Below are 12407 nucleotides of genomic sequence, written 5' to 3'. Positions count from 1 at the left end.
GGTGAGCACAGGTGAGGACAGGTGAGGACAGGTGTGGACAGGTGAAGCAGGAGGGGATGAGTGTGCACGAGGAAGAGCCATGTTCCACTGCTTTCTGTGTCTCTGCTGCTTTGAGCCCAACGTAAAGAGCACAGGTCAGGCACAGAGGACTTAGATCTGGTTTAGTCCTGGTTCAGTCCTGGTTCAGTCCTGAATCACTCCTGGTCTTGGTCCTGGTTTAGTCCATGATTTAGATCTAGTTTAGTCCTGGTTTAGTCCTGGTTCAGTCCTGGTTCAGTCCTGAATCACTCCTGGTCTTGGTCCTGGTTTAGTCCATGATTTAGATCTAGTTTAGTCCTGGTTTAGTCCTGGTTCAGTCCTGGTTCAGTCCTGAATCACTCCTGGTCTTGGTCCTGGTTTAGTCCATGATTTAGATCTAGTTTAGTCCTGGTTTAGTCCTTCAGTTAGTCCTGGTTCAGTCCTGGTTCAGTCCTTGATTTAGTCCTGGTTCAGTCCTGGTTCAGTCCTTGATTTAGTCCAGGTTCAGTCCTGGTTCAGTCCTGAATCACTCCTGGGCTTGGTCCTGGTTTAGTCCTGGTTTAGTCCATGATTTAGTCCCTGATTCAGTCCTGGTTCAGTCCTTGATTTAGTCCTGGTTCAGTCCTGGTTTAGTCCTTGATTGCAGGAGCGTGCACGAGGAGCAGGAGCGTGCACGAGGAGCAGGAGCGTGCACGAGGAGCAGGAGCGTGCACGAGGAGCAGGAGCGTGCACGAGGAGCAGTGAACTAGCTCTGAGTTTCATGTTTTTTTTAAAACAGTAAAAATCATTTAGAGCGACTGTCATGTTCCAGGGCTGTTTAAGTGATCGTCCTTTATGAATAAAACAAACTCAACAGATCCGGGTCTGAGTTGTTCTTCAGGTGACACTTCAGAGTGTTTTGTTCTGAGCATTTGTGTTCAGATTAAATTGATTAATGACATTGTAATTAACGTCTTTGCGGCGTGTTTTCATAGTGATATAAATGTCTCTGCCAACTGAACCTGAGCCAAGACTCACACCTTACGTAGAATCACACTCCCGTGAATTATTAGTCAGCAGAATGTGTGTGTGTGTGTGTGTGTGTGTGTATATATATTAAGTGTACGTGGACTAGGGGCGTGCACGAGGAGCAGACGAGAACAAAACCAGAAGAATAGAACCTGATTTACCTGTGAGTAAATAATGGGACTAGTTCATTTTAAATGGTTTGCAGTTCTCCAAAGTCACTTCCTCGAGCTACGGAGACGTCCACAGGCTGATAATTAAGAATTTCTCAGACGTGTAAATGAAATGGTCTGTTTTTGAAGAGGTAATGGCGTTATAACATGACTTAAACCTCAGAATTTTGCATAATTTAGGAGTTTTAAAATATAGACTGTGTGATTTTCGACACAAACTTTAGGTCTTGGTTAAAGCCTAAAAAACAATCCTGTAGCAAACATGTCCCCGCACTGAGGACATTGTACAAATGTTCAGACACAGAGAATGAGACAAACTCGTGTGCGTCTCTGTCAGAATGAGGCTCAGTTGTGATTGTAGTTTGTTTATTAATTATCAGGTCACATACAGGTACAATAGAACAACTTTGTACTTTGGATATAACTTATTTGGCCCATGCAAAATAACACAACCTGAACGATGACGGCGACTTCAGGAGGGGACGCTTTGACGTGCAACAAAAGCTCCGCCTCCGTTATTTTCTATAAGCCTCTTCCTCCCACGTCTCTCGTCTCTCGCTACACTCACTCTAACCTCTTCCAAGCATCGTTTATCCCCCTCTTCTCACGGCCTCCGCAGATAAAACTCAAAAAACTCAACCTTTAAGAGCGGTGACAATGGCCTTATTTTTTAACAAAAGAGAAAAATGTGCAAATGGCGTTGTCAGTTGAGCCAGTGGTAGAAGATGGTGAGGAGGAACACGGCGGTGCATGCGGAGTAAACCACCATGAACACTCTGTTCATGGAGGGGACGCGGGCGCTCCAGTATCCGGCCCGCGGCTCTCTACCGCCCCCTACGGCCTCGGACACGGCCGCGCGCAACTGCCTCAGCTCCTCCACCAGCTTGTCCACGTTTGAGCCGCTGTCCGCCGGGGAGCGCCGCTTGCCGTCCTAGAGGAGGAGAACGACGTCAGTGAGAATCAGATATGGAGAACAGTGTGGAGTTCCTCAGGGATCTGCTCTAAGACCGTTATTGTTCTCTCATTTTCTGCTGCTTCTTACTTTAAATGTAGCTCAAAGTCTCATTATCAGCACTACACTTCACCTAAAAAAGCACACTGTTGTTTCCGTCTTGGTAGACAATGACATTTAAACCAGATGCCCTCCCATCCTCCTTTTCCTTGGTTTTGGGCAAATTAATTCTTCTTGATTTGAATGATTTCGTGAGGACTTTTCCCCTTTGAATTGCATTGGAACTACAGCAGGTCAGATGATTTGTCCTGGCAAACAAGTCCCTCCCACAAGCTAGCTAGCATTAGCCAACAGTTTTTCAGTCAGTCTCATCTTTTTGTTGAAAATCTAACACCTAGACGTGACAATGAATGTTTGTACTGACCACAGGCTCCTGAAAATGTGTTATTTAAATCCATTTACACATCATAAAAAGTCATCTTTCTGTTTCCTCCTCGTTTGTGTAAATCAAACCTTTAAGCACAAGAATAAAAACAACTCTGCACCTCTTTGTCCTCTGTTTCTTCGAGAATGAAGTCATTAGACACGTCCTGAGGAAGAAATGTAAAACAACTGCACTTCTTCAGCACTAAAGAGACACAACAGAACAGAAACGTTACACTTTTTATAGTCTGATAATCTTTGACAACATCTTATTTTATGTTCAGCACAATTTCAATCTAAAACCATTTGGGTTCAAAATCTAGACTGTATAAAGAAGTGGATGTGTGGCTCAAAATCACAGAGACGATTTCCTTGCAGTTCGTCCGCTGGATCACGGTGGAGCTCGGGGTAAAGGTCACTTTTACTCTCTGCTCTAATCTCATAACATCCCTGAGAATCTTTACCGTTGTCGAGGTTTTCCTGTGCCTCCTTCTCTTGGCTTTTTTGGACCGTGTTGTCTCGTTCCAGGAGGTACATGATGAAGATGGTCTCCAGGAGGCTGACCTTCATCAGCCAGAACACGCCCATGCAGAAGACGGCTGCGGGACATGGGGGACAAGGTCGAGATCAGGCTTTGACGAGGAGGAACGGCCGAAATAAATAAATAAAACAAACGTAACGACCTAAATATGAATGTGAGCTTTACGTTTACCGATGAGGGGGAGGAAGTTGGAGGAGGACGGGAGGATCTCGTTGAGGAGCAGCTGTAGCACAGTGACCGCCAGGAGAATGGTGATTTTAAAGCTCAGTTTGTCGCCCCCTGTGCTCGGCATGAGGAACGACGCAAAGTCCAGGGCCAGAAAGAAGAGCAGGGGGAGAATGAAGTTCACCACGTAGAGGATCGCACGACGCCTCATACTGAACTGGAAAGCACGAGGGTTCACACAAACGCCATTTAAAAAACACATTTTCATTTCTCTATCATCATTATATTTAAGATTTGACTAACATATCTTGTCTAGAGTAAGTTTAATGTCAACAAGGGCCAAAGTTTACACAGTAGTTACTATGCACTGCCTGGCCACAAAAAAAGTCACCACCAAAAAAAAAAGGTACTCATTCTCTGTGGCGTTGTTTCGATTTCGCTTCTGCAACGTCACGGCAACGTTTCTATCCAGAGTTGCATTAATTTTTCACCTGTTGCGTTGATGATGGGGGTTTTTTTGGGGGGGATGAGTTTTTTTTGGTGCGACTTATACTCCGGATCGACGTAGAGTCCAGAAAATACAATAAATAAATAAAAAACACATAAAACAGCACATACACGACAGGCACATGTATAATATCTGCAGGCGGGTGACTCACGGTGTACACCAGTTGGCTCTGCGTCTGGCTCAGGGACTTGCTTGTTGTGTTGTCGACTTGGATGTCGATGAAGAGCCACTCGTACTGCGTCTGCATCTCGTCGAAGATCGTCTGTTTCATCACCTCATCTGACATTTGTTTAACCAGCAGAATCTCGTCAACTGACACAGAAACACAACATCAAACTAGAACATAACTGTCCCCTCAGCATTTGACCCACTCTTCAGTGTCTCTGGGTTAAACCTGCATTTGACCCACCCATTTTAATCAAATGCAAGTTTGCAATAAAAACAACCAAAAAACAAAACAAAACATGCTTTCGTTTATTTTATTATCTTGGCTAAAATGTTACACACTGGGTATGTTTTGGTAACCATGGTAACCCGAGTCTTACTTGAGTGGACAAAAGACTTGATTGACAGGCTGCACCTTTGTGTGTCAAAGGGAAACTTGTAAACTTGCATCCTGCAGGCGCCGAGGACGACCTGGTCGTACTTCATCATCACGTACCCATCACTCTTCACCACCAGGAACGGACTGAGAGGAGTTTTATCTTTGTCCACCCTGGAAACACACGCAGTTTAGTACTACTGCAGTAGTACTGCTACTACTACTACACTACTGCTACTGCTACTACTACTACTACTACTGCTACTACTACTGCTACTACTACTGCTACTACTACTGCTACTACTACTACTGCTACTACTACTGCTACTACTACTACTGCTACTACTACTGCTACTACTACTACACTACTGCTACTACTGCTACTGCTATTGCTACTACTACTACTACTACTACTACTGCTACTACTACTGTGTAACTGTGCACTGGACTTTGAGTTGTGAAAACTCATTGTGGTGAATAATTCGGTTGCTCTGATGTGAGTGAGGAGGAACTTCGACCACTGCAGTCGTTTAGCATTAACATGCTATGCTAAATGCTAAATGCTAAATAGCTCGACCCCCTGGACATCTTACTCCTGCTCATAAAACGATCAAAAGGTCGACTGATATTATCATGTTTTATATCGTTTCTTTTGATCCTTAATCATACAGAAAAAGTAACTGTATTGAATTAAAAACATCTTCTGCGTTCTTGTGTTTTAAACATGCTTTGGGACAAGGATGTGAGCGTTGTCCACATATTTGACCTCAGAACGAGTCCGGTGATGGTTTACAGTCTTTAAACTGCGCAGGAGAAGTGCAGATTTTTACCTGTGACGAAACAATCCAGACAATATGTAAATGGAGCATTTTTGAAGACCAAATACGGCTGTGGATTAATGTGGCAAATGAAACGTGAATGTGTGAATGAAACAAAATACAATTCCAGGAATGTTTTTGACGACGCAACAACAATGTAACATGTGTCCTTTAAAGATCACTTAAAGGTGCACTATGTAACTTTTCTGGTGGAGGGCCTGCCACCTGCTTGTCTCCATGGAGATGTTATTGCTTCGCTCGGGAGGTTCCAAAGTGCGGTAAACGTATGTATCTCCACGGAGACGAGCGGGTGAGGCTGTAGGTTGTGTGTTCTGCTGCGGCGCCCCCTGGTGGCTGTGTTTAGGCTCACATTTCGAGGATGCGCAGGTCGGGCTTCCACAGGAGGTCAGAGGGCACAGTGATCCTCTTCACTCGACGACAGGACGCGTCCTCGTCCCACGAAATGTGCTGGTTCATCCAGCCCTGAGCACCAGAGGGCAGCAGTGAGCAGGTAAAGCACATCTGGTTTAATCATAATCAGTGATGGGACAAATACTTTGATCGTGTATTTAGTTACAGAATACTCACTGAATACCTGAATCAAAATGTATATTGTAACCGTAGAAACACCAGGAGCACGTCGAGCGGGTAAGTACGAACATTTATGTCGAATTAGAGAAAAGGAAACCAGCTGTTTTCTGTTTTTCTCTCCAGTACTGGAGTCCAACGCCGTGATCAAGTACTGTCAAGTATTTATTTGGTTTTTAAAAAGTAACTGTATTCTGAAGTCCGGGTGTAGTTCTGGTTTAGTCCTGGTTTAGTCCTGGTTTAGTTCTGGTTTAGTCCTGGTTTAGTTCTGGTTTAGTCCTGGTTTAGTCCTGGTTTAGTTCTGGTTTAGTCCTGGTTTAGTCCTGGTTTAGTTCTGGTTTAGTCCTGGTTTAGTTCTGGTTTAGTTCTGGTTTAGTCCTGGTTTAGTTCTGGTTTAGTCCTGGTTTAATCCTGGTTTAGTCCTGGTTTAGTCCTGGTTTAGTCCTGGTTTAGTTCTGGTTTAGTCCTGGTTTAGTCCTGGTTTAGTTCTGGTTTAGTCCTGGTTTAGTTCTGGTTTAGTTCTGGTTTAGTCCTGGTTTAGTCCTGGTTTAGTCCTGGTTTAGTTCTGGTTTAGTCCTGGTTTAGTTCTGGTTTAGTTCTGGTTTAGTCCTGGTTTAGTCCTGGTTTAGTCCTGGTTTAGTCCTGGTTTAGTTCTGGTTTAGTCCTGGTTTAGTTCTGGTTTAGTTCTGGTTTAGTCCTGGTTTAGTCCTGGTTTAGTCCTGGTTTAGTCCTGGTTTAGTCCTGGTTTAGTTCTGGTTTAGTCCTGGTTTAGTTCTGGTTTAGTTCTGGTTTAGTCCTGGTTTAGTCCTGGTTTAGTCCTGGTTTAGTTCTGGTTTAGTCCTGGTTTAGTCCTGGTTTAGTCCTGGTTAAAGCCTCATGTCTCAGCTGCTCTTCACATGAGACGCATTGATCCCAGACGCACAATTGTTGTTAATAGTTTTTGCAAATCAGTCAAATTATTTTATTTTATTCTCTCAAAATCATTAAAAACTAGAACGACTGTCCTCATATGTGGACATCATTTTTCTCACAATCTAAAAAGATAATTCTTTATTTTTTTACAGCGATCAGGTCCAATCAGCCCAAATAAAAAAGAGAAATGAAAAAGCTCGAGACATGAGCAGGACAAGTCTGACCTACTGGAGACATGTACAGGACAAGTCTGACCTACTGGAGACATGAGCAGGACAAGTCTGACCTACCGGAGACATGAGCAGGACAAGTCTGACCTACCGGAGACATGAGCAGGACAAGTCTGACCTACCGGAGACATGTGCAGGACAAGTCTGACCTACCGGAGACATGTACAGGACAAGTCTGAGCTACTGGAGACAAATGCAGGACAAGTCTGACCTACTGGAGACAAATGCAGGACAAGTCTGACCTACTGGAGACAAATGCAGGACAAGTCTGACCAACTGGAGACATGAGCAGGACAAGTCTGACCTACTGGAGACAAATGCAGGACAAGTCTGACCAACTGGAGACATGAGCAGGACAAGTCTGACCTACTGGAGACATGAGCAGGACAAGTCTGACCTACAGGAGACAAATGTAGAACAAGTCTGACCTACTGGAGACATGAGCAGGACAAGTCTGACCTACTGGAGACATGAGCAGGACAAGTCTGACCTACAGGAGACAAATGCAGAACAAGTCTGACCTACTGGAGACATGAGCAGGACAAGTCTGACCTACTGGAGACATGAGCAGGACAAGTCTGACCTACTGGAGACAAATGCAGGACAAGTCTGACCTACTGGAGACATGAGCAGGACAAGTCTGACCTACCGGAGACATGAGCAGGACAAGTCTGACCTACTGGAGACAAATGCAGGACAAGTCTGACCAACTGGAGACATGAGCAGGACAAGTCTGACCTACTGGAGACATGAGCAGGACAAGTCTGACCTACAGGAGACAAATGTAGAACAAGTCTGACCTACTGGAGACAAATGCAAATGCAGGACAAGTCTGACCTACTGGAGACAAATGCAGGACAAGTCTGACCTACTGGAGACATGAGCAGGACAAGTCTGACCTACTGGAGACAAATGCAGGACAAGTCTGACCTACTGGAGACATGTACAGGACAAGTCTGACCTACTGGAGACATGAGCAGGACAAGTCTGACCTACTGGAGACAAATGCAGGACAAGTCTGACCTACTGGAGACAAATGCAGGACAAGTCTGACCTACTGGAGACAAATGCAGGACAAGTCTGACCAACTGGAGACATGAGCAGGACAAGTCTGACCTACTGGAGACATGAGCAGGACAAGTCTGACCTACAGGAGACAAATGTAGAACAAGTCTGACCTACTGGAGACAAATGCAAATGCAGGACAAGTCTGACCTACTGGAGACAAATGCAGGACAAGTCTGACCTACTGGAGACAAATGCAGGACAAGTCTGACCTACTGGAGACATGTACAGGACAAGTCTGACCTACTGGAGACAAATGCAGGACAAGTTTCTCTCCGTCTGGTTTAGACAGTTTACTTTTAATACGCACCAAATATACACAAATGGAGCGTATGTACTCAAAAAAGTATTCAGAACATGTACTTTCAGTTCATGTACTTCAGTTACTTCTCAACACTGAGCATAATATCAACAAGGACCGACCTTTTTTCAAAACAATAAATCAAAATGTTGAAATAAACTCACGATCTCGATGGAGGTGTCGGACAGGAACGTCTGCTCGATCTCGTGCTGAAAAAAAAAAAAAAAAAAAAAAAAGAACTTTGGGTCAGAAAAGTCACAAAGAGAGAGCGCCCTCTGTCTGCAGGAGGACGGAGCGACTCCTGCTCAGAGCCGTGTGTCTGTGTCTGCGCTCAAACAGCCCATGGCACAGTCTGGTGACGTTTCACACCCTGCGGCGAGAAGGTTCCAGGTTCAATCCACAGACGCCTTCAGATTCATTTAGCACAGGGACGTCAAACTCATTTTCACAGACGGCCACATCAACAAAATGGCTGCTCTGAAAGGGACAGATGTAACTTTAAGACAGTACAAATGTAACTAAATGTAATGTAAAATAAATAAACTACTTTTTAATCTTGTCAATTAATCGTTTCTATATTTATTACTTATTCAAGTTACAGATATTGCATATGGATTTACATAGTTATGAAAAATGTCTGTGTAACTGTATCTCCTGATAAACTGATATTTTGAGACAGTCAGAGCTTTTAATTTACCTCGCCGCGGGCCACATAAAATTACATGGCGGGCCGCATTTGGCCCACGGGCCTTGAGTTTGACACATGTGATTTAGCAGATTCGTGACTAAAAACAGAAACGGCGTTCGTCCTCACCACGTCGAGTATCGCCTTCAGCTGGAAATCCACATCGACCTCGAGAACAGCGGACGGGAGTTTGACCGGACGACTCAGGGTCAACAGAGGATTCTGGGACGTGAGGTTCAGACCCTCGAGGATCTGAAGGTACGAGCAGGTTTCACAAACGACAAGTCCTGAAAGAAGACACGACAACGGAGGGGGTTATACACACATCTGACAGAGAGAGAGACAGGAGGAAGGGCATCTGACACACAGAGAGAGACAGGAGGAAGGGCATCTGACACACAGAGAGAGACAGGAGGAAGGGCATCTGACACACAGAGAGAGAGAGACAGGAGGAACGGCATCTGACACACAGAGAGACAGGAGGAAGGGCATCTGACACACAGAGAGACAGGAGGAAGGGCATCTGACACACAGAGAGACAGGAGGAAGGGCATCTGACACACAGAGAGAGACAGGAGGAAGGGCATCTGACACACAGAGAGAGAGAGACAGGAGGAACGGCATCTGACACACAGAGAGACAGGAGGAAGGGCATCTGACACACAGAGAGAGACAGGAGGAAGGGCATCTGACACACAGAGAGAGAGAGACAGGAGGAACGGCATCTGACACACAGAGAGACAGGAGGAAGGGCATCTGACACACAGAGAGACAGGAGGAAGGGCATCTGACACACAGAGAGAGAGAGACAGGAGGAAGGACATCTGACACACAGAGAGACAGGAGGAAGGGCATCTGACACACAGAGAGACAGGAGGAAGGGCATCTGACACACAGAGAGACAGGAGGAAGGGCATCTGACACACAGAGAGACAGGAGGAAGGGCATCTGACACACAGAGAGAGAGAGACAGGAGGAAGGACATCTGACACACAGAGAGACAGGAGGAAGAGCATCTGACACACACAGAGAGAGAGACAGGAGGAAGGGCATCTGACACACACAGAGAGAGAGAGACAGGAGGAAGGGCATCTGACACACAGAGAGACAGGAGGAAGGGCATCTGACACACAGAGAGAGACAGGAGGAAGGGCATCTGACACACAGAGAGACAGGAGGAACGGCATCTGACACACAGAGAGAGAGAGACAGGAGGAAGGACATCTGACACACAGAGAGACAGGAGGAAGAGCATCTGACACACACAGAGAGAGAGACAGGAGGAAGGGCATCTGACACACACAGAGAGAGAGAGACAGGAGGAAGGGCATCTGACACACAGAGAGACAGGAGGAAGGGCATCTGACACACACAGAGAGAGAGAGACAGGAGGAAGGGCATCTGACACACAGAGAGACAGGAGGAAGGGCATCTGACACACAGAGAGAGAGAGACAGGAGGAACGGCATCTGACACACAGAGAGACAGGAGGAAGGGCATCTGACACACAGAGAGAGAGAGACAGGAGGAAGGGCATCTGACACACACAGAGAGAGAGACAGGAGGAAGGGCATCTGACACACAGAGAGAGAGAGAGACAGGAGGAAGGGCATCTGACACACAGGGAGAGAGAGACAGGAGGAAGGGCATCTGACACACAGAGAGAGAGAGACAGGAGGAACGGCATCTGACACACAGAGAGACAGGAGGAAGGGCATCTGACACACAGAGAGAGAGAGACAGGAGGAAGGGCATCTGACACACAGAGAGAGAGAGAGAGACAGGAGGAAGGGCATCTGACACACACAGAGAGAGAGAGACAGGAGGAAGGGCATCTGACACACAGAGAGACAGGAGGAAGGGCATCTGACACACAGAGAGAGAGAGAGAGACAGGAGGAAGGGCATCTGACACACAGAGAGACAGGAGGAAGGGCATCTGACACACAGAGAGAGAGAGAGAGACAGGAGGAAGGGCATCTGACACACAGAGAGACAGGAGGAAGGGCATCTGACACACAGAGAGAGAGAGACAGGAGGAAGAGCATCTGACACACACAGAGAGACAGGAGGAAGAGCATCTGACACACAGAGAGAGAGAGACAGGAGGAAGGGCATCTGACACACAGAGAGAGAGAGAGACAGGAGGAAGGGCATCTGACACACACAGAGAGAGAGAGACAGGAGGAAGGGCATCTGACACACAGAGAGAGAGAGAGACAGGAGGAAGGGCATCTGACACACAGAGAGACAGGAGGAAGGGCATCTGACACACACAGAGAGAGAGACAGGAGGAAGGGCATCTGACACACAGAGAGAGAGAGAGACAGGAGGAAGGGCATCTGACACACAGGGAGAGAGAGACAGGAGGAAGGGCATCTGACACACAGAGAGAGAGAGACAGGAGGAAGGGCATCTGACACACACAGAGAGAGAGAGACAGGAGGAAGGGCATCTGACACACAGAGAGACAGGAGGAAGGGCATCTGACACACACAGAGAGAGAGAGACAGGAGGAAGGGCATCTGACACACAGAGAGAGAGAGACAGGAGGAAGGGCATCTGACACACAGAGAGAGAGAGAGACAGGAGGAAGGGCATCTGACACACAGAGAGACAGGAGGAAGGGCATCTGACACACACAGAGAGAGAGACAGGAGGAAGGGCATCTGACACACAGAGAGAGAGAGAGACAGGAGGAAGGGCATCTGACACACAGAGAGACAGGAGGAAGGGCATCTGACACACAGGGAGAGAGAGACAGGAGGAAGGGCATCTGACACACAGAGAGAGAGAGACAGGAGGAAGGGCATCTGACACACACAGAGAGAGAGAGACAGGAGGAAGGGCATCTGACACACAGAGAGACAGGAGGAAGGGCATCTGACACACACAGAGAGAGAGAGACAGGAGGAAGGGCATCTGACACACAGAGAGAGAGAGACAGGAGGAAGGGCATCTGACACACACAGAGAGAGAGAGACAGGAGGAAGGGCATCTGACACACACAGAGAGAGAGAGACAGGAGGAAGGGCATCTGACACACAGAGAGACAGGAGGAAGGGCATCTGACACACACAGAGAGAGAGAGACAGGAGGAAGGGCATCTGACACACAGAGAGAGAGAGAGACAGGAGGAAGGGCATCTGACACACAGGTAGAGAGAGACAGGAGGAAGGGCATCTGACACACAGAGAGAGAGAGACAGGAGGAAGGGCATCTGACACACACAGAGAGAGAGAGACAGGAGGAAGGGCATCTGACACACAGAGAGACAGGAGGAAGGGCATCTGACACACACAGAGAGAGAGACAGGAGACCACATTGTCAAAAATACAGTAGTGCAGCTTTAAGCCAAGACGGTTTAAAACTGTCGCCAAAGTGAATAATAATTTTGAATAATAAAAAAAAAGAAAAGAAAAAGAAAAACTTGAATTAAAGTTGCTTTGCCCAAAATGCTCCACAGTATGGCATTAAACACAT

The 12407-nt window shown here is 46.7% G+C and overlaps 1 protein-coding gene across 1 annotated transcript in view; it reads right to left on the bottom strand.

The window, feature by feature from the left end:
* Nucleotides 1–1899: 1899 nt before the first annotated feature.
* Nucleotides 1900–12407, bottom strand: part of LOC117387607 (uncharacterized) — a 29456-nt gene continuing 18948 nt past the window's right edge. Inside the window, exons 11-19 of the mRNA XM_055229812.1 lie at nt 9055–9212; nt 8405–8449; nt 5515–5627; nt 4331–4500; nt 3937–4097; nt 3284–3494; nt 3036–3170; nt 2694–2776; nt 1900–2127 (exon numbers count right to left, since the gene is read on the bottom strand). Of these exons, the coding sequence (XP_055085787.1) occupies nt 1900–2127; nt 2694–2776; nt 3036–3170; nt 3284–3494; nt 3937–4097; nt 4331–4500; nt 5515–5627; nt 8405–8449; nt 9055–9212 (1304 nt within the window). The remainder of the gene's footprint in view (nt 2128–2693; nt 2777–3035; nt 3171–3283; nt 3495–3936; nt 4098–4330; nt 4501–5514; nt 5628–8404; nt 8450–9054; nt 9213–12407) is intronic.

This window comes from Periophthalmus magnuspinnatus, chromosome 19 (genome assembly GCF_009829125.3).
Source record: "Periophthalmus magnuspinnatus isolate fPerMag1 chromosome 19, fPerMag1.2.pri, whole genome shotgun sequence".
NCBI classification, from domain to species: domain Eukaryota; kingdom Metazoa; phylum Chordata; class Actinopteri; order Gobiiformes; family Gobiidae; genus Periophthalmus; species Periophthalmus magnuspinnatus.
The sequence above is the reverse complement of the archived record's forward strand: the minus strand, read 5'-3'. Positions and strand labels throughout refer to the sequence as shown.